This window comes from Cyanistes caeruleus, chromosome 6 (assembly GCF_971803275.1).
Source record: "Cyanistes caeruleus chromosome 6, bCyaCae1.hap1.1, whole genome shotgun sequence".
Classification (NCBI taxonomy): domain Eukaryota; kingdom Metazoa; phylum Chordata; class Aves; order Passeriformes; family Paridae; genus Cyanistes; species Cyanistes caeruleus.
Window position 1 is genome coordinate 42,970,179 of NC_141706.1, and position 22,835 is coordinate 42,993,013.

Genomic DNA, 22,835 nt, shown 5'->3' on the forward strand with positions numbered 1-22,835 from the left:
GATGGATGGAGCGTTAGATTGGAAGTAATAAGGTTGTGCCTGACTTACCTCCGCATTTGTAGCAGATGTTACAAATGTCATAACATGAACCTTTGGGATCAGACTGGAAAAAAAAAAAGCAAGACAACAGATGTAGGGCTCTTAGTTTTACCAGCAAGTATAGTCTGACACTATATAACACTGTTCTGACTTGATGTTAATACCCTGTCCTCCTCCTGAGAACAGAATCAGTGACACTAGCCATTTCTGTAGCATTGGAGCTGTAAAGGGGTGGCAGCAGTTTTCTTTTCAGTGTAATTTTGATACTAGTTTAAAAATAAGACAATAGAACTGTTATTCCAGTAAGGTTCTTACTGTGATATCTGAATAAGTAATCCAGACCCATCACTCATTTCTTCATGCAGTCATGACGTTTATGCATTTTTTTCTGGTGATAGAGCCAAATCTCTCAAAGTGGACATTTATCTAAAAGCCTGATAGATTCCTAGGTTTTTAAGTCCTTGATTCACCCCACCTTTGTGTGTCCCTCTCCCTTGTCTCACCCATCTATCTCTACTTCATTACTTTCTCTTCCATACTTCTGTAGTTTTTTTCCAATCTCTTTGCAGCAGGTGGATTTCCTGGGAAGCTCCTATCTCATGGTAATTGTTTTTCTTCTCCTGCTATTGATTTGAATTGGAAGTATTTGTTCTTTACTTTTTGCATTGTCATCTACATGTTGGAGACTTTATGAAGTTATTCATTCCTTCTCTCTTTCTCACTGGTTCTTGCCAGAATTTCATGGGAGGGGAATAAAACAAATTCAGGAGTATGGGCCCTTGTATTTTTTTCCCTGTGCTTCAATGTAAAGCAGGGGTGATTCTGTCTGCCACATCACTCCCTCAGGTGCTGCCATTCTTGAACTGGAGGCTTAGCCCTCTCCCTGAAGAATTTCATTGTCAGGGAGAAGAGTGGGGGTTCTCCCATGAAGAATTTTAATCACCCTGTCTGTAGCCCTTTTGAAGGAGGCACAATAGTTCCTATAGTAACTACTACAGTGTGGGAGAAAGGCCAGTGCTCCCGCCCCCAGCCACAGATGGAGAACTCTCTTTGCTTAGATGACTGGTAATTCTTGCACAGCAAAGATTTCATCCTTTACAGTGAACACACACACACAACAAAAAAAAAAAATCTCAGAAATAAACTCTTAAATGTACAACTATGTGCTAATTAAGAAACAGTGCTAGTTATCAAGGAGTGAACACAAAATATACTTATTTTGTTGCTGGGGTTTCTAATTTTAAGAAGTTCAGAAAAGAGGGAAAAAACAGATATTTAGGACTTAAGAAACTTAGTCTCCTCCTCCCACACACCCTACCCCCACCTCCTAAAGAGCAAATCCTGTGGGAAGGAGCAGACCTATAAACCAAATGAAGGTAATTGGAAAAAGAACAAGCTCCTAAAACAGATGAAAACTTACACTATGACACTCACTTATCTTGTTTCTTTTTTCCATTAATTTTGAATGTTTCTCAGGGGAAAGACATACTGTGTCTTCAAATCCAATGATTCCAGTTCAATTAACAAGTGATACACCTTCTGCTTTTTTGACAACATTTCACTTTGATCAGATTTAAGTTATTGAAACTAAAAAAGCTATTTAAAAAAAGTTTAATATTATTAAGCAACTTGAATTTAAAAAGCAAATGTTGCTAAAAACTCTTTTAATTTCTGGAGCTTTTTCAGAGATAACAACTGAAAATAATAAAGCACACCTGTAATTGTGTTACATAATACTTTCATTAATTAACCAGTATATTCTTGAAAACAAATAGATTATTCCATGGAAAATTTAGGTTTACTTTCTCAACTATGGATTCCCCAGTAATGAATTCATGCTCTTTACCAGTGAACAGAAGATGGATATCTAGGATAATGAGGCATTCTTGTACACAAAAATATAGATTTGAAGTGCTATAGTTAGCTTTGTAAGTTGATTATCATATATTGCATTATACATCTTATGTGTATTCCTTTGCGACAAATTTGTTCTGATGCTTTATTGCTGTGATACTTCGTTGGTAGTGGCACAGTATTAATGATTCCCATAGCTTTACTAAAGCAAGATAAAATACCTTTCCACATATGTTGCACCTCCATCTAAGATTTATTTCTTCTTCCATCTGTGAAGGTGGATAAGAGACCTAAATTTTGGATCATATTACAGTGAGGTAACTGGTGACATAATTTAATTTCTTTGGATCCCCTTTCCAAATCAGAGGGCAGCATCTCTGCTTACATCTTGCTGTTCATTCTTATCTCACTTTAGGTCAAGTTTTAAGTATACATCTGATATACCACATGTCCTCAACTCCTAGGCAGAGGGTTTCTCTCTTGATGGAGATTTCTTTCAAAACTTAGAATCAGTCTTAAATGGGATAGCAAGGAATAGTCAATGAGAAAAAATATTCATCAAAGGGTATTAAACATGAAGTAAAGTAATTATTTTTTTTAAAAAGCTTCTGTGAATGTTAGCATGCAGAAATACTGGAGTATAATGTTGATTACACTTCATCCTTCACTGAGAACAAATCTTCTGTTGTTCAGTTTTGCCCTGAAGTCAGTGTCTTGGTCTTTTTTAAAACACAGCTTTTAAAAAATTCCAAATTATTCACTATTTCTCATCAGAAAGCCCCAAGATTTCTAGATAACATCACACCTCTTCCTGTAAAACCACCTTGACTGCCACATTCACCTCTATTTTCTTTCATGACCATTTGGAGTTTTTGATAGAAATCACAAAAGATGTATTTTCGTCTAGAATCTACTCTACACCAAGGGAAATATAATACATTAGAAATTGTATTGCCATTTCTATAGATCTTTCTTTCTACTCTGAAACAAACAAACAAAAGTGTTACATTCTGGGAAAGAATATTTAAAAGATTATAGCCACACTCATGCTGTGAACTGTTTTGCACATACAATCATCAGACCACTCTGCTTCTTATGCTCTCTCATCTGACATCATCATCTATTTGGTTGTACCTATGGGGAAAAATATTAGACAACTCTGTGTGAAGTTACTGTGCAATTAGCCTGATATGGTTACATATTTTGTGAATAAAGCCGGTAATTTTCTTTTTTTGGTGGGGTGTTTATAAACTTTCATATTTATGTAGATCTGCTCAGGCTTTGCTAATTAAAATCTGACTTTATTAGCAGTCATAATTAGAGCTCTTCAAGATGAGCTGGTTTTTTATAATTCTTCAGACAGCAGATTGTCTGAAAGGTTGTAGCATGATGGCCCTATGTCCACCTCTGCTTCCAAGCATACAGAAAGTTCTTAGAAAAAGCAACAAAATTAAATAAAAAATATAAGGATTTTGAGAATAATTGAGAGAAAGCTTTTAGGAGCAAATAAAGGTTAAGAGAAATGAATTTATAAGTTCAGTTTAGTTTTTCAACTATTATTAAAACACTAATAATAGAATTTAAAAACTCTTTGTTGGAATTTTCCAAAAGTTTCCAGAAAAACAGTTTATATTGAGGGGTGTCTCGCAAAGTCTCACATAAGTTTTTTAGGGGAAACTGATAATTGGGCTCATGTTCTGCTCTTCCATTCCTAATGATCAAAGAATACTGGTTATGCTTTATTAGAACTCTGTCTTCACCAGCAGAAAGCCACAGTGACCATCAGTCTTTGGTCTGTGCTCCCACAACTTAGAACTGTGTTTAAGAGGAAATCCTTCCTCTTAGGATGCATAGAAGTCTTTGTTAGGCAGTCTACATTTTCTTTTCCCCTGCTTCCCACTTTTTGTAGCACAATTGCAAATGCTCTTGAGGTTGCATTAAGCATGCTTAGACTGCCCCCAAGACACTCTGAAAGGGAGCTGGTTCTTCCTTCACCTCATGCATAGCCAGATTAGTCATTGAGGGAGGAATTTTAAAGAGGAACTAGTGAACAGTTAGAATTTCTTTTTATGGAATAATCTTATGCCAGGAATAGGCATGTCAGTTTGGATAGTAAAGGTCATAGTCCAAAGCCAGGGAAAGTAAGACCATTTTCAAAGACAGATTCTTCTGCTCCAGCACTACAAAGTGCACACATGAAAGCAATCTTTCTATCTTCTTGTCACTACTAAAAGTCAGTATTTAGTACAAATGTTGTTTCAGCTATTTTTTTTTTATTAAATTCTGCATTCAAGCGTTAAAGGTTGTCACCTAAATGTAGGCAATACAAAATATGAGCACGTGTGAAAAAGTCTATTCAGAGATGTTCGTTCATACCACTAAAATAGGAGAAGCTTGGAAGAACCTGGGTTTGGAACTTGTTTGCACTGTGATTCCTTCTACATTTTGATACACATGCTTCAACCTTCTTCACATCCTCATTTCTCCTGCTTCCTGTAACTCAAAAGAAGAAATTTATGTCACGCATTCAGTATTTTGTTTCTGTAAAGAGTCTACCCTTAAAAGGGAATCCACATTTTTAAAAAAGATGTGCATCCACACCTTTAGGTCTGTGAAGGTTGCTGAGCTACTTTGATTTATAGATGTTGTGAAATAAACTTTAAATCTCTTGCTTTTCAAGCTTTTTTTGAGCGGCTGAGCTGTGGCTGCTGATGGTTCCATCCAGAGGGTGAGAGATTTAGATGACTAGCTGTGGCTTGTGTGATGGAAGCCAGTTCAGTATTTATAGTTTATGTTTTGAAATTTTAGAATAAAATAACATCAGGCCTACTTTTTAATCCAAACATTTCAGCCTGTGTCTTCCTTTCTTCTACTGGCATGCCAACAATTCATTCAATACAAATAAGAGGTTTTGTGCTGTGACTGGACTGTGAGATTGCCATGTTTCTGGAAGGTATCAATGTAGTATGCACTTTTATATCCAAAATAGCATATTTATTCTGCTGCAAATAGGTATCAAGAAAAAACTTACTTACTTGAAAGCTCAAGTAAGTAAAAAAATAAGACAATGAATCCAGATGAGCAAATAATTTTTTCCCTTCTTCTATATTTGTCTTAATATTCTTGTCTCATTCCTCAAAATATGAAGAATGAAAGTTATGGAAATGCATGAAATAAGGTGCATTTTTCAAAAGAGAGTTTCAGCATGGCTACCAGAAATGTAATAGTTTTCTGGGTAACCCATTATCATGGTTGTAAAATTAAGAACCATCATTAGAACCTATATCACCTGGCTAAGACACATAAATTCAAGAGTTGTAGTGCTATAAAAATGTCAGTGAACTGAATGGCACGAAAGTACTACAAGATATTTGTCTATGTGTATACTAGCCACAAGTATGCAGTCATTGATAGAGGATTTAACTGGCAAATTTTAAAGATAAGATCTGACCCTCTCTGGTTCTCTAGTTAACTCACTGACCTTAAAGTGATTTCATTTGAGGTATAGAACTGAGGGTCCCAATTGTGAAGGACTGATGACTTACCTGTAAGTGTCATTTAAGGTTCAAGATACTGTTTTAAAGAGTGTTGCACTGACTTCAGGCACTTCATTCAAATTATGATACTTAAATGCTAAAAGCCCTGCAATTGACATGATAGAATTGGATTCAATAAGTAATGGATACACTTTAAAATGGTAGAGAACAGTAACATTAGGATATGGGCAGGAAACATAAAATTAATTCAAAGGTAAATTCCAAATGGTGGTGTGTTCAGACAATGTGTGGAAGGTATGACACAGTCTAGGTGGATGAATGAAGGGACATGAAGGATTTCAGGAAGGTCTTGAAGGTTTACAGGTTGGGGAAATTTTTGGTCTTTACAATGTCTTATGAAGGCTCCTATGAAGCAATGTCTAGCAAGCCAAAACTGAATTTGTTTTTTTGTTTCTGATAGATTATAAATGAAATAACTGTTCAAAGCATCATGCTGACAGAAGTCATGATCAGAATACTGAAAATCTTTAGAGTGCTATGTATTTTGCTTAGTCCCACAACTAAAGGTAAAGTTTTTCTAAGAAATACAGTGTTGAATATTTTTCTTTCAAGGTGTTAGTTTCTATGTCCTTGAATATGAGAAAAGAAGAGGTCTTAGAAAATACCAGCTCTACAGCAGTCTCCATTTGTAATTATGAGCTATTGCCTGAACCTATTAGCTATGAAGCCACCTGTTTGCCCAGTATAAATAGCTTAGAATTTCCTGCAAGGAAATTACATGAAACATCAATAAGAAATGATATTACATTTTCAGGTCAATATGACTATCATTACTTGGCATTTATCTTTTCCTACTGATATCATGTTTGGCAGCCAGTATCAAAGACTAAGAAATTGTTGCTCTGTATTTTGTTTCCGTTGGTGTTAAATTGGCCTGTTCAGTAATGGCAGTCATTCATTCTGCTTTTTTTAGTGGATCCTTGATATTTCATTTTTCTTATCATAAGTTGTAAAGACAGCAATACATAAAGATGGACTAGTGCTGTGATGGTTTCAGAGGCATTAGTCTCTCATCAGGGTCTTGGGATGTAAATGCTTCTGTACACGCTTTAGAAGAAGAAGGGCGCAGGGCAAACTTTGCCTCTTCTCTCTGCTATGGATATGCCTGGTTTTGTCATGAAGATAGGCAAGGAAGCTTCCTGAAGCCCTGTGCTGTCTTTTCTGTGCTCTGGCTTTCTCTGATCATTTGGGAAAGGTAGCCTAAGCCTAAGAAAGCTCAGCTTATAGTAGATGGCTATGTTTGGTTACATGCAGACTTAATTTCTGGCTTTGTGTTCCTGGCATTTAGAGTTTAACAAAATATTAGTTCTGTGATTTCTGAGCCTTTTTTGTAGTCACTGCTGCCTTTGAAGCATAGCTACCTATTACTCACTTTGTACTTTTAAACTATGTTAATTTAGAAGCTGAAGTTTTAAGTATATCTTCCAGCAACTAACATGGATATCTGGGATACTAAAATACTTCTCTGCACTGAGGAGAACTTTGATGTGGATACTAGATGTATTTACAAATGTTGGTTTTTAATGTGTTTATTTCATTTCAGTTCAAATAACAACATGTTCAGATAAACCTCTCAGACAAACAGTAGAATAAACTTCCTAATTCATGAGTGATATTTAGTTCTTATCCCCACATTTCAAAATATTTACAATATGTGTAGCCTCTTTTTCAATAGTATTTTTCACTAAATTCTGCATGCTTTCATCACCATAAACCTACAGGGATTTGAGATATATCTGAACAAATAAGTCATTTCCAGATCCATTGGACTTTTAAATAGATTGGTTTTTAAAATCCTTTTTTATCTTAGAAATTTGAGTCTTATATTACATATTAAATTACTAAATTTTTATACTACATAGAAGGCAAAATTTAAATTAACACCAGTGTATTAAGATACGAAATTTAATATCAGTGATGAGGATGCATGAGAAATGAATGTACAGACCATACAACATAACTGTTTTTTATTCAGTTATAGGTGCCCAGCGCAGGAGAAGTCCCAGTGCCCTTGCCATTGAAGTATTTGAATCACATTTGGGAAGTCATATTTTACAGGTAAAAGAAAAATGGCTTTTCCAAGAAAAATCAAAATACTTACCTGGTCATATTTCTGCGAATAATTTAAATAGTATTGTTTATCATCACTTAAGTTGATGAGATTATTTTTTCATGTTCATATTTCTTCTATCTTGAAAGTCCATAATTGAGAGACTGTTAAAAATAGGGAAGGCACGTGTTGTTTTAGCTGAATCACAGTATTTTGTTGTTCAGAATTGTGCAGTAGGTGTTTGCTTGCAGAATGCCCTTATGTGTTTGTGTGAATGTGTGTACAAGCTAGTATTTTGTGTTGGTGATTTGTCTTGTGTCATGTATCAATTTAGGGTTGGGGTTCTTTTCCCCCCTTTGGTTTATGAGCACTGCTTTCCTCCATGATATCCCAGTTGTCACAATTATATATCATAAATTTGGAGCAAACTGTAGAGATTAAAAAATAATAGAAGCATGCCTCTTAGGTGTCCTTAGCTTTGGCTGAAAACTGGTCTGGTATTTGTCAAACAAGATTGTCTCATGACACAAGTCTTCATATTCCTGGAAGACTCAACTGAAAAACAGTGACCTGATGGAAATGTTCTTGTGCATGATTTATTTTTCCAGGGTTACTACAGCCTTTCTTAGGCTGAAGTGATCAAATGTGGAGTACAAGCAGTTAAAAAGAAAATGTGATGTACTTTGGAGTAAGGAAAACCCAGCACTATGGAAATAAAACCCACACAAAGTCTTTTCTAAGTGTGGTGCTGAATAACTGCTCGTATTTAGCCATGTACACAGCTTCTCAATGCAAATATATTGTCTGCTGTATTATCTTTTGAGAGGTAGGAGAGAGGTAAATTAGGATATTATCATGAGAAATATTCCACTTAATTTGAAATGATTGAGAGCTATCTCTCTGTACTAACTCAGCTGTGGTATTCAAAAGCACTATAGATAATGTCAGAATTTTCACATCTTTATAAAATAACTAAATGCAGAATAGCAACAAAGATAATTTTAGGAAAACATTAAATTAACTAGTAGAATTAATTTCTTTCTGGAGCAAGAATCATGAATGAAATTATTTGCTTAGTTGTGCACTCTTGGCAGAGGTCTAGGTCAAGTTTTTGATTCTGTAAGCAAATACTTTTGCTGTAGTTATTGCATGTATAGAGATCTGCACCAGTATCTACAGTATTCTGTTTGCATATTAGGCAGGAACACTGCTATGCTGTCTCATACACGTAGAAAAAAAAAGGAAGAACTTGCAGCTTTGTGATATTTCAGTTAATGTAATTTGTCAGTATGTTGAGTGTGTAAACATATCATATATCCTAAAGGTATGTTTTTTACAATATTATTTATAACTCACCTATAAATAAAACCTCATTGAGACTGATTTATTTACACTCTTTAAGTATTAAGTATGACTCTTATGGATGAAAATGAAAAAACCTAGGATGGCTGCTTTGAAAACTACTTGATATTTGAGTTTTTCATTTGCTGTGTATTAAAACAATTAGTGACTTTCATACTTGTTTAAACTAGATTCCACTTATGAGTCGATGGGGTTTGGTTTTGTTTTTGTGCGTTTTTTTTGTTGGTTTATTTTGTTATGTTTTTGGGACTTTTTTGTTTCATTAGTTTTTTTTTTGTTGTTGTTGTTTTTGGAGGGTTTTATTTGTTTTATTTTGCTTGATTTTGATTTTTTTAAAAGAAAATTATTTGTGATAAATTAAGGTGTTTTCACGATATAACTTTATCATACTACTACTAAAAAAAACCCCTGTATTTCACTTTTACTCAAAACTGAGGATTTAAAATCAAAATTACCATCAGCCTTGTACTGAATATCTGTTGAGGTGTGGCCCTTTCAAAGAAGACAATGCTTTTATCAAAGTACTCCCATGAATCTCTCAGTTGATAATAGGAAGTTCCACTCTGATATTTGCCAGATAGGCTGTTCACGATGGATAAAGGACAATATGAATTAATAGTGGTGACAGCTTTATCATGACACGTTAAGATTTTGTCTTATCTTAGCAGAGCAATCAACCCTTGGGAGGGAAACCTGGGTAATGCATTCAAATGCACCACTTCTAAACAGATCACTTCAGAGTACTGCCTTGTGGTCTAATAGGTAGAAATATAATCAGCAGAAGACAAAATTATTTTTAAAACAACAATTGGACAGACTGTGTGGTAGAATACCATGCTAACATGTTCTCACCTAGTCTGCTACTCACAGAACTTATCATCAAATAAATATCATGATAAGTATTGTTTGCAAGTCAAGTAAACAACCTTGATTATACCTTGGGAATTTTGATTTCAGAGTCTGCTATGTGAAGAATTTGAATTAATAGTTTGTGTAATCCCTTTTGCTATTAATATTTTGAAGACTGGGTTAAGTGTAAGCTCAGAAATTAAGGGGCCTCTCTAATATTTTTAATATTTTGATAGTTCAAGATCAAATATATGTTATACAGTAGATTTTAAAAGAAGTGGATATAGTTTATCTAAAATGACATTACAAAAATAGAAATGGAGGTACATCTAGTGATATTTTTACATTTTGAGTCTACAAGCAGGTAGTGTCAGTCATGTCTAGCTATACATTATATACATTAGTCATGTCCATACATATTAAATCCATGTATTTACATATAATTCTTAGTTATCATTGAATGAAGAATGTCTTCATCCATGATTGGGAGTTTTTTTTATTATTAAGCAGTCAAATCTTTAAATACTGCTTAACTGATGATCAATACAGGTACTAAAGGTTTTTCTCCCATATGCAGTTAAGTGCAGAAAATAGAAAAGTAAAACTCTACCCATCATGAGAAAAATAAAAGTTAATTTTGATCTGAGAGTCTTTGTGCCCAGGGATCATACAGTTAATTCTGTTCTGTTAATGGCAGACTTCATCAGCTCCAAAAAAATCAAGGCACTATTATCTTTACATAAATTCAGAGATGAAAAATTGAATAAAAACCCCAATAAAAACAAATTTAATACTTTTAAAGGGTTTCATTTATGTAAGCCTGGGTGCATCTTTGCATTTGTCTTTTGTACAAATCTAGATATACGTAGAGGCTTACACTTTGCTTGCATATGAAATCTGAGACTCGAGCACATCCTCACTGTGAGGGTGGTGAAGCCCTGGAAGAGGTTGTCCAGAGAAGCTGTGGCTGCCCCATCCTTGGCAGTGTCCAAGGCCACGTTGGATGGGGCTCTGAGCAACCTGGTCTAGGGGAAGGTTCCCTGCCCATGGCAGCAAGGTTGGAGCTGGGTGATCTTTGAGGATCCTTTTAACCTGAATCAGTCTCAAATTGTATGATTCTGTGTCAAAAAATCTCCAAGCCACAGCTGATTGCTGTGTATCATGCTGAAGAGATTCCCAGTAGTAGGTTTGAAGCCAAAGGCACTATCCACTCTGTGCTTGTGGAAAAAAAGACCACGAAAGATGATTGCTCAAACACTGTTACATCTGAATCTTTATGTCAGTGGAATGTCTTTTAAATGTTTTCCAAGTAAAATCACCTGAATTATGAATAGTAGAATAGGATGCAATGAAGGAGAAAAGTAGATAATGGCAATACGTTAATTAATTTTTGACAAGATTTTTGACTTGCCAAATTATGGGCTTTGTTTTGCTTGTCTTGCATTCTTTTTCTTCTGAAAAGTGGTGTCATAAGGAGAACAGATATCTTCTGGTTCGTATTTCTGTATATATATCTGTCTATCAAGTAAATCCAGTAAAAAAATTACTTCTGGTACCTACTATTAAAAATTTGGCTTAAATTGGTCGTAAAAATTAGCAAGATTTTCATCAATTTTTCAGGACCTCTGGATTTTTTTCTGTAACTTCATTGCTATTGAGAAGGTGTGAAAAAGGGTCAGTAACCCCATAGTCTTCTTATAATCAGGAATGATCAGGAAATGTAGAACTAAATATAGAGAAAAGGGAAAGTTAGTGAATATATTTGCATATGCAAATTAGCTTAATTGATACTGCTTGCCTCTACAGGGATTTTTCATTACAAACTGGAGTGCTACATTGTTCAGCTCATATTGAGTAATTTAGTAACTAATGAGACCAGTTTGCACTAATTTGCATATGATAAATGAGCTTAATTGCAGTAAATAACTTGGAGGCATAATTACTTAATTTTCCTGTGTTGCATGGCTTTTAAGTTCACGTATGAACAACTCAAGATAATTTTGCATATTTAAATTAGTTGCTTTTAAAATTCTTGAACAAAAAAGAGCACACCTTACAATTTGAACTGTAAAACAATTAAAAGTATAATGTACATTATTTTCAAATAAAATTTAATATTTTGAAACTATATATTTCTTCCTTTGAAAACACCAGTGCCTTTTTAAAGACTAAGTGTTTGGAATCAATCACAATGGAATAGTTTTAAAGGCAGGCTAGGATGGGAAGATGGTATAAGTAGTAATAATAGGAGAGTGTCTCTGAACTGTAGTGAGCAGTATGCATTTTGAATTTCTGCATACAAGAGTGATAACTTTCATAATTGCATTCTTTGCTTCAGCAGTGCCTATTCAACTGTTAAGAAACTCTAACACTTTGATATAGCATTATGTACTCATTACATACACACTAACAGATACTAGCTGTCTTAGATCGTCTATACTGTCCCACCTCCTCTTGAGTGAAGAAGTCCTTATATTGGATGGATACTGAAATGTCAGTGCAACAAAAAGTATATCCTTTTCTTCTTTTTGTGGGAATTTTCAATTGTGAGTGCTGGCATGAACAACTGTTACGATGTAGATTTGTACAATGAGTTTCAAAACACACAAACAAAAAAAAGAAACAAACCAAACATGATACAAAATCAAACTAATTGGAAGACCACAGTTTATTTCTGCCATGTCCCAAAAGTTATTGCACATTAGATAATTTTGATAGATTTGATAGAATTGAACTACTGAACCAGACAGAAAAAAGCCAACTACCGATCTCATTTATTCCCATAGCAAGATCTGTTGTGTACCCGTGATTTATGTGTGGATGACAGTTACTGAGTTCTGTGTTCCATAAAGGTGCCTACCCTAAAGGTCCCCACCTACCTTCCTAGAAGCTTTTCATAATCCTTGTTGGATATTATCTTGGAAATTTTCTGAGACTTGCATTTCCCTTTTACTTTGTGTTGTACTTTTATCTCCCATTAGGCATTTTGTGGTGAACAAACATCTTTGTAGTTGCAGTAACAGATTCAATGAGAGAAGAATCAGTTTCCCATTAAGATCCAAGGAAAAAGATCCTCAATGAAAACAGTCTTACCCTATAGGTTGTATTCTTCATTGAGCCAAAAGTCACAAACTACAAACCACTTAGACTGAATGGTTAACAATGCACAGAAAATACCTGTAGTGGATTCCCAGTTGTGTCCAAGATGACCTAACAAAATCACCTGAAATACGCACAAGGCCTGTAAGCCCTTGTTTTACCTCCTAGAAACCTCTGTGTCACCACAGCCTTGATCATGGAATGTCATCCTAGAACGGGAGCAGAACTTGAGCTACTTGGAAGCTGCAAATGGCTCCAATGCTGCAATTTGGCTTTACCCCATGCATGAAAGGTGATCTTGGTTCACACGCTTTTCACTCCACTGAAAGCCTCTGATGGTGGATGGAACTTCATGGAAGATTTAATTGTCTCTTTACCTTCAACCTATAGAGAAGCTATGGGCTTTTAAACCCATTGATGTTACTTTAGCTTTTCTTTATTTAAAGTCAACAAATTAGCAAACCACCCACATCCTATGGACGTGAGAAGCCTAATGAATTTGCTAGCATTGTGAACAATTGAATAACACCTCTTATCCTAATAGTTTGATAGTCTTTTTCTAATTATTTTTATTCATGTATCCAACTTCAATAATAAGACTAACATGAAACTGTAAAATATAACCTGTTTGTCAATTTAGTATACTACTGTGCTTCAGAAAGGGGCCCTTATTAATTGTGAGGTAAATGTGCAGATGAATACAATTTCTGTGTTTTCTAGTGACTCATTCCAGGTGATGCCAGTACCATATAGAGTAGCTGAGTCATTGGTTTGTTTTCTGGAGCACGTCAGAGAAGCTTAAATTTCTCAGGACAGAGGAAGATTAATGTTTCTTCAGTCCAAGTGAGCACTCTAGCAATCTTCTGTTTGCAGGTAGCCAGAACCCCATCCACCTGCACTCCTAAACTGAAGTAAAGCTGTATGTACAACTGTGCTCAAGGGGTTGGTCCCATCCAACTCTTCATGCTGTGCAATGGCTGCAAATAACAGATTGAAACGCATTTGTGATACTCGCAGAAGTACTCAGGGTCACAATGAATGATCAACTGAATGCAAACAAAGATTGCTAATACCTCACTAGTTACAAAATAAAAGGCTTTTTCCCATCTTCAGCCAGAAAAATTGGAAGTTGTTATCAGGAAAATGTTTTCACATACTCCTCAAGTTAATGCAGTTTTATCATCCAGTTTGTAATTCAATGTTATCAAATACAGAAGGTGTAGAATGAAATACAAGATTTGCAGGAAACTTTCATCCCATTTCTCTGTTCTCCAAATGGGTCTTGTCCTTCATTTCTGTCACTATTTTTATAGAATTATAGACATACTTTTAGAACAATGGTATTCCATCAAGCTTTCTAGACAAAAAGTGGAAAGAATTCACTCTGCAGTTTCACTACAGTATTTAATCATGTTTGGAAGATGTTGCTATTATTCCATAATAACTAGATTAGGATATAATTAGACAGTTACACCATTCACTATTAAAAAAATAATTTTGCTGGAGAGGATGTGAGTAAAGTTCTCCATACATTGTCAATATGTGTTAAGCATGCAACCAGTTTAGATTGGGCAAAATTTGTGAAAATGTTTTGTTAAAACAACTTAGAGAACCGTAAACAGAGCAAGTTATTTACATTTTTGCAGTAGTGAACAACTGTGGATGGTACAAGTGTTGCACACAACTAACAGTGTAATGGAGAAACAGAACTTTCTCCTGAAGGCAAAAAAGTACTGATACTTTGCCTTGTAAGCCTATTGTTGGTTAGGTATTAAAATCAGCCAAGCAGTATGAATAATCATAAGTGAATGAGATACAAAATTCTATGTTTTTTTCTTCCCCCACAAATGTTTTGTAATACTTTATAGTGTTTTAATTAGATAGAGGCAATAGGGAAAAAAAAAAAAAAGTTTACTGGCTAGGCTATAGCTGAGTGTAAGTCTCATTTTCATCCAATATTTGAATTATTATAGGGAGTCCCATCTGACAAGAAAATTTAAAAAGTGGGAAAAGAGACAGGAAAGTGTTGGAGTGCTATAAAATATTAGGGGGAAGATTTCTCTTCTCATTTACTATTTTCAGTCATTCTGAGTATTACATAATGAGGTTCTCTCTGTATAACACTAGTCAACACAGAAATGGTGACACAAGACTAAAGGTGAGGAAGCAGCAGATGGTAGTACTGATGGAGGATTTTTCCAGGCTGTAAAAGGTGTCAGGAGAAAAGACTTCTACTGGCTTGGAAATTTGTGAAGGGCAATTGCTAATGATGATGTCAGTGGTATACTTTCTGAGAATGAAGAAGACTGTTCAGCTTCTTGTCTGCATTGGGTTAAAGGGGTAGACTACTAACTGACATCTGTTAGCATGTGTCAAAGGCAGACGAAAAGAGGAAAATGTGAAAAGGCTGACAAAACTTAGGTTATGTTGGGTTAGAATAGATAGAATAGATCTGTGCTGTCTGAAAGCAAAAAATTTGGGGATGAAGTAGAGGTTAAGTTATGCATCAGTAGCCAAAAATAAAGTGGAAATTAAATAGATTAGTTAAGAGGAAATAGTTGTTACAGATCAAACCACACAGCAAAGCAATGCTAAACTTTGTATTGGCAAAGAGCTGTGCATAAATGCAATGAGACAGAAAAAGTACACAGCAAGTCAGAACTGGAGGTTTGGAGATCATATAAAAGTTCTGTGGGGAAATTATTTCTGTAGGGCATATATTGACTCTATTTTGTGTACTTAAATTTTGAATCTGAACCTCCTAATTGTTAAGTACAACCCATATTTATGAGTTTTCTTCCTGACATTAAGTGGCATCCAGAGAGTTTGGGTAGAAAACCAAAGGGAACAACAAATGCTCTCAACAAAATGCAGTCCAGAAGCTGAACAACGGGGAGAAAAAAAAGCATTTATTTAATCTGCATCTCTAGCCAAAATCAAAAGCATTTAGTATGCAATCATGTTTTCTCTAGAATAGTTGATGACTATACAGTTCAACTTAGTAATTCCAAAACAGAGGTTTAACAGCAATAAATGAGATGCTGTAGTGGCTTAGTATAAACTGAACAATGATTGACCTATGATATAAGAGATTGTATATATCCTGATGAAAGTATAACTTTCTAGAAATGATAAAATTTTAAGTGGACAGGACCAAAGAATATTAAATTAGGAAAAAAATCTTAAAAAAATAAAAATCAGCAAGAGAGCAGTGTATCAACATACTAAATGTTGTGTTGAGGAAAGATAGACACAGAATTGACTTGGAAGCAGTAATTTGAAGTGACATGAAATGTGTGTTTTATTAACTGTTCAAACACCACACCCAAACACAGTTTAAAGGCAGGAAAGCAGTGTAAATGCTGAAATGTTGTGAAAAGGGTCATAAGACTCATGTAAGAAAAGATCAGTATCTTGCTTTGCAGTGTGTCTGTTCCAAGACATCTCCAGTAGCAGCTTGCCCTTTATGATTTGAGGATAATGCTTTTTCATCTTTCTGCTTCTTTCTGTAGATTTCTGTAAAATCTACCTAGGAATCTGTTCATGCTTGATCAACGATCACTCCTCGAGTACTTTGTAGATTGACAGTCTTCTCAGAAGGTCATACTCTTGTCTTAAAAGGGCAAACTCTTATCCTTGATATTAGTTTATTTAGAAATTTAGAAATCTAATTGTGTATTTTGTCCTAGTTTAAGTGATTCAGGGTAATGATAAGTATTTGAAGCTGAAAGTAGGCAGAAAAAGCTCTCTTAAAAATTTTAATGTTGTGGGCCTCTATTCACTGTTGGATGCTCTTTTGCACTTTAAACATGTGTAAATGCCACTGCATGCTATGATATGGCTCTGGTGTTACACCAGTTTGAATTATAACAGAGGTTAACTTGATACATTGCACGATTCTAAAAAGGGCTAGGAACAAAGGCTAGATCAGAATCTGAAAAGGTTAAAGGAGTTGCACAGACAGCACTGTTACAAAGGACATCTCAGGTCCATTAGCTGGAACACGTAGCAAGAGAATTTCCTGGGTTCAGGAGACTCAAAAGGTGCTAATTTGCATACTCCAATTTGTCCCAGTCATAGCAAATGCATCAGATTGACTCCATAAGGGCAGGGATTTCAATCTGGAGTTATGGCAAAGGTACAGCATCCGAGCATTTGCTGCCCAAGGGGTTATATGCTAAAAGGAGACTGGGGAGGTGTGGGAAACAGCAAATTGTTTTGCAATTGGAGCTTCTAGCAGTACACTTAAGCCTGCATTTCGTATGGAAACTACATATATAGAAGTGTGCAGTTTCATTTAATAAAAAAAAATATTTGATCGGAGTAGGACATGTACACATACAGTGGTGTGTCATTTAATTCCTGAGAAACTATTTGAAGAAAATGACATGTCTCAGCCATTTGTTGACCGTTTTGTTGTCACCTGCTGAGTGTTGTCATTTCCATAGCCAGTGGGCTGTATTGAATCAAACAGAGGGAATAGGTCATTAAAAGAAATGGAGGAGTTTGTGCAGCCTGCAGAAGCTGAAGGAGGATTTTTTTTCTTCAAGTACGTCGCAGAACTCTAATGGAGCCTGAATTCTGCTATGATTTTGGGTTTTGCCCTATATTTCTCTGAAGTGAGGTGGCTTGAAAAGTATAGACAGCATAAACTAATGTGTGGGTTCACTAGGAAGAATTATACCTTCCATGATGTGTGTAAAGATATAGGTGAGGGCAGTAAGTGTCCTTGTTTCAGAGAACTTTTTTTCATTTTTTTCAATCACAGCATTCATCAAGAAAGGAAAAGAGTGTTGGTTTTATATAAATAAATAAAAATGGGGAAAAGTGTATTTCATGGGCTTTCATGCTGGGCAAGTTAACTGATATTTTTCTTCACTTTTTTGAAAACACTGATGACAGTTTCAAAGATTTCAATTATTTCTCATTTCAGTTCTTATAAAAGTATATAACACTGGAAACAGGCTTTAAACATCATTCGTACTCCTCTGCAATGGATGTGAAGGGCAGCACTCTGTTCCCTCTTTTTACCTGGGAGCTGGGAAAGGGTAGGGTTTTAGTCTGCATACAGAAAACCCTTTAATGGACCATGAAGATCTGAGATTCATGTGAATGCTATTGTTTAAGGCTGCTTTTAACTCTTGAGTTATTTCCTTATATCAGGTGTCTGCTAGTCACTTTTTGTTTGCTTGCTTGTTTGGTTGTTTCCAACTGTGAGGCATAAATAAATAGAAACATTACATATTGACATGGAACCTATGTGTTCAAACTTCCCCAATGCTATAAAAACTGAAGATTTTGTTCTTTTTCTCCTGGATTTACTTGGAAAGAGTGCGGGCACCTTTACAGACTTTTGAGTACATAACGTTTAAGGGAATACAAATATTCTTGAAATAAATGAGTCAAGCTTGTAGAGCATACTCTCTGTTCTGAAGTATATTATCTCAAAAGTTGATTAAATGGTTGTTTCTATTAGTTGCTGGCAAAATGTCTATCTGTACAGAAATTAAAAAAGGGACTATGGGAAAAAAGAGAACATTTCCACAAGTGGTTATATGTAATTGCATGGTATCATATTTAGGCACACACAAACACACACACAAACGTAATAAGGTCACAAAAGCTGCAAACTTGGGCTGGACTCTCTTTGTTAATTATGCACAGTACTTAGCTAATGAATTTTCTCCTTTTAGATTTCTTACATTTTAAGGAGGTTCCTATTTAGATATGTATCATTTTAGATTACTGTACAACTATACCTCTTTGATAGAGCCTCACGGAATTCAGGTTTGATTTAATGCACTGTAAATTGTATCCTATATATTTATTATAGCTAGTGATTTAAAGTGTGTATCATTGGCTTGCTTTGCACTTTGTTATTCTGTTCTTCCCTTCAGTTGTGTCTTCTGCTCAGCATAAAGGTTTTCATCATTATGATTTCATTCTTTTGGGGTTTTTAGCTCTGAGGTGGTGGATTAGCAGCCTTTAATGCATACTTTAAGGAGAATGAAAAATCTGTGATGTGTATGTCTGTGTCTAGAGTTCAGAAGTCCTCCTCCCAGTGCAAGAGAGTCCTACAGTAGAGAACAGTTGTTAAAGAGGACGCTTTAGCTGTAGGAGCTGTCTCCTAGCCCATTGATAGAGCCACTTGGCTTTTTCCTATTCCAAAAATAACATCAGGTGGAAAGATTTGAAGGGACACACTGTCAGTATGGGACTGGTCAGCTTTCTTCAGGCTAATGGCAAATGCTTCTTAGTCCACAGCATGAAAAAGAGTTTTGTTGAAAATTAATGAAACAAAGCTAGAGCTTTAGTGGAGCCCTGATATGTAATAGACATGTAGTAGAGAATATCAGATTTCCTCTGTACAGTCTGAAAGAAGATTATTTACAGGTGAGATTTAAATTGAAAGTCTGGACTCACTGTCTCAGTATTCAAAGCAACCAAAATTTTACATAAAAATTTATTTCTATTATGGTTTAGAATTTCAAGGCCTATTTATGGACAGTATATGATCAACAGGCAGTTCTGGAAATAAGAGTAAGTCCTCTGCTAATTCTAAGAACAAAATGTTTGGGACTTGAAAAAGTATCATTGAAAGACTGTCCTGCTAAACTTGCTGTCTCTTTTTTGTTCTCTCTCTCAAACAATTTTTGCATTTACACGTCTGAAACAATAATGATCAAGGCAGTGGTTTTCATCCTTTACAAATTATGTACTCAAGCAGAATCAAATGCTTAATATGATCCTTCCTTTGAAGAAAAAGTATTACATATTCTAAACATAAATAATATTTATCAGAATGTATAAAAGAAGGTATGAAACAGTTCAAATTTTCAGGGATATAATGTTGTATTAGTCTGTCAAAGCAAGAACAAAATACTTGGTTTTGTTTATTATAAACCCAAGCCTAGCATCCTCAAAATGAAAAACAGCTTTTGCATTTATTTTCTCGTAGTTATTAATTGTCATGTTTTGCAGCTGGCACAAAAAAAAAGAGAGAAATTAGAGTATTTTAGTTAAACACCTAGTTGTAGGCTCCTAAAGCTGTGCCTGTGAAAGGTTGAACCCGTATGTCAGCTGCCTAGCAGGAGCTAACACACCTTTCCATAGAAAGGACTGCATTGTCACTGGCATTGCACTGAGCCTTTGTAGGGATTCTTATTTGTGTCTACTTAAGATTCCACACATTTGCCTCTTAGGCTGCATTTTAGGCCACATAAGGCTGGGAACATGCTGTAGGAGAGGAAGGGGGCTGTGCATGTCTAGTCCTTGCACATTCAGGCTCCTGGCTTTGTACTGCCCCCGTATTTCCAGTGTTTGCCAAGGCCAATTAGCAGCATTTGGCTTTCATTCTACAAAAGTTTCCCCAGCTCCCAGATAGATTATTCCTGATGAGGGTATAAATTATCTGCGTGTAGGAGGCTTGGCATGAAGTGCTTGTAGCTGCTGCTGCTGGATAGGGGAGTGCATATACTGTTAAGCCTTGTTCTAGAATGAGATTCAGTGACCTCCCTCATGGATAGGCTCTGGTTTTGGTAGACTCCAAATTTAAACAGAAAAGAACCTTTCCTATTTCTTGCCTAAGAAAATGGTTGATATTTATTAATTTGTGGGTATTATCAATGTTTGTTCACAAGTACTTAGGTCAATACATTTCATTCTCAGGTGATAAAAAGTCTCTTTTTCAGAGGAACTAAGGAAGAGCAGTAGCAAGAGCAGAGCACAGAATTTTACTTAAAGGGCATTTTATTTCTTTTAGTTTCAAGATTGTGCCTGGCAGGGTGACACATGCAAATATCTAATCAGGTGTCAATAGTATTTTGTAACATTTTTATATCAGTTTTGTTTGTTTTTTACTTTTTTAACTATTAAAGAGCATTTTAATGATGGTTGTTTTCCTCTTCATAAAAATTTCTTTCTGGTCATTCAAACCTTACACTTCCAATTCCGGGCAGTATATCTAGCAATAAAAAATTGTTTAGGATTAAAAAGTAATGGGTGGTATCAGCATAACTTCCTAGCCACTAGACAGGAAATGAACATTTACACATTCTACAGATTTGCTGCACCTGCAAGATTTAATCATCTATGCTGAAATCACCAGGAACAGTAGAAATACTGGAATTAGATGTAGTGGCCTATGAAAGCATTAAGGGATATGCTCAGATAGTACTCCTTAATAGAGAGGAACCACTGAGTAATCCACAAAACATGGCTACAGGGCAGCAGCAGGCTGACCCACGGCAGACAGACAATCGGGTTTATCAGCAAAGCCAGAATTAGAGCCAGAAAAGGAAAGCTGACATCCAGATGCCAGTGATACAGGCATCCTACCCAGACTTGGGCATATGGGTCCTGCATCTGTCAGTGTTGCACCAGCAGTTGGCTCCCAACCTGGAGCAGATTCTCTTTTCCCGATGAGTTAGAGATCCCAGCCAGCACAGTCACTGAATGGATAAGCCAAGTCTTCTGAAGCAATGCTGTCATGTTTGAAAGGCCAATTTGGGTCAAAAGAAGTCCTGTGAGACTGTATGAAGGCTCTTGCCATTCATGGCAAGTTGTGATGCATAACGCTTTCTGCTTATGCAGGCATGTAAAAAGCAGCAGCACAGTGAAGAAATTAGAGTATTTTTTTTAAATGGCAAAAGAAAAAGGATGTGTCTGAAAGGGCTGGAACATGCAATGCTTTCTTATGTGGAAAAGCAACTTTGTTAATACTTAGCTGCTCATTCTCCTGGGAGAATTGGTATGGGTTCTTGAGTCAGCCTTCATCTCCAGAAACCCTGAAATAACTTCTCTTTAACAAAGAAGTTCTCTTCCCATACTGTTCTAGTTTCATAAACTCTATGAAGTCTGAACCATTTGTGCCACACAGAGCAATCTCAGAGAGAGAAAATCCTGTAACAGAGATAAGGGCTTCTGCCTCCCCTCTCCCTCAGTATTTTCTCCTTCAGCAATTCAATACTACTACTGCTACTACTACTACTAATAATAATAACAATAATAACTATAAAAAGATTTATTTATCCCATGCTGCTTTTCACTTGTTTAAGCTAGTGGGAGGGCTGTCTTTCACTAGGACACTCTAGGACTAAGAAACTTAGCATTGGACTCCTTTACATGATAAAGCTGTCAAAGAACTTGGAAACTACACTTAAACCATTCTCTTTAATTGTTTATAATCTTCTTCAGGAGAGTATGTATACATGATTTGAACATGAATTTCTTGCCTGAGGTAGATCCTCATACTAAATTCATTGTAAGCATTATGTGGTCAAAGTGTGAGAGATGAATTTACCGTTGAATAATCTAGATAAATATTTCTTCACAGAGAGAGAGGAGTAGGCTGTGAACATGGACACATGCTGTTATTATCAGTTCTCCTGCACAGCTTTGCTGGTATATTTTTATTTTGAAAACTTCTGGTCAGGTTTTTCTAATATAAAATTCATATGGCATATAGGGATTCTTGGAGTTGATCTTCTAAGTCTAGAGAGCTGTACAAGTCTCCTGTGTTCTAAAAAAAGAATGGTACTGGAAGGATTGCTGACAGTGAAGCATGTACCTCATAGTTCTTTAAATAAAAAGTGGTTGTCCTTTAAAATAAGTAGCCAATAATTCTTAATTCATTAAGCTAGTGTATAAAAATGTTAGTAATTTGAAATTAATATGGCCTAATGCTTCCGCCTTGGACATTTCATTGCATTTTAGCAAATATGTACTTTTCTTTTAAAATGCTATTAATAAAATCAACAAGAATATTTTTCTTAAAGATGTGACTCTATGAAGTGTGTTCTCCATTATAGTCAGTGGAAGAAAAGTTTAGGGTTTGTTTTTAAAGGAAAATGCTTCAAAAGAAAAAAAAACAGAAATATAAGAGGAATAGAAGACTCAATGACCTTTTTTTATTGTGTTAACCCACTAGTTATGTCTTTATTAACTTCTCTTGTGCTAAAAAAAGACAATTAATTTAAAAAAACCCAACAGAATAGTTTACTTTTTTTGTACAATAGACTTTCTTT

The 22,835-nt window shown here is 35.4% G+C and overlaps 1 protein-coding gene across 8 annotated transcripts in view; it reads left to right on the forward strand.

The window, feature by feature from the left end:
* Positions 1-22,835, forward strand: part of NPAS3 (neuronal PAS domain protein 3) — a 594,820-nt gene that overhangs the window by 291,372 nt on the left and 280,613 nt on the right. For all 8 annotated transcript variants that reach the window (XM_086894840.1, XM_086894841.1, XM_086894842.1 and 5 more), the window contains one exon: positions 7,426-7,508. In XM_086894840.1, coding sequence (XP_086750966.1) covers positions 7,426-7,508 — 83 coding nt within the window. The remainder of the gene's footprint in view (positions 1-7,425; positions 7,509-22,835) is intronic.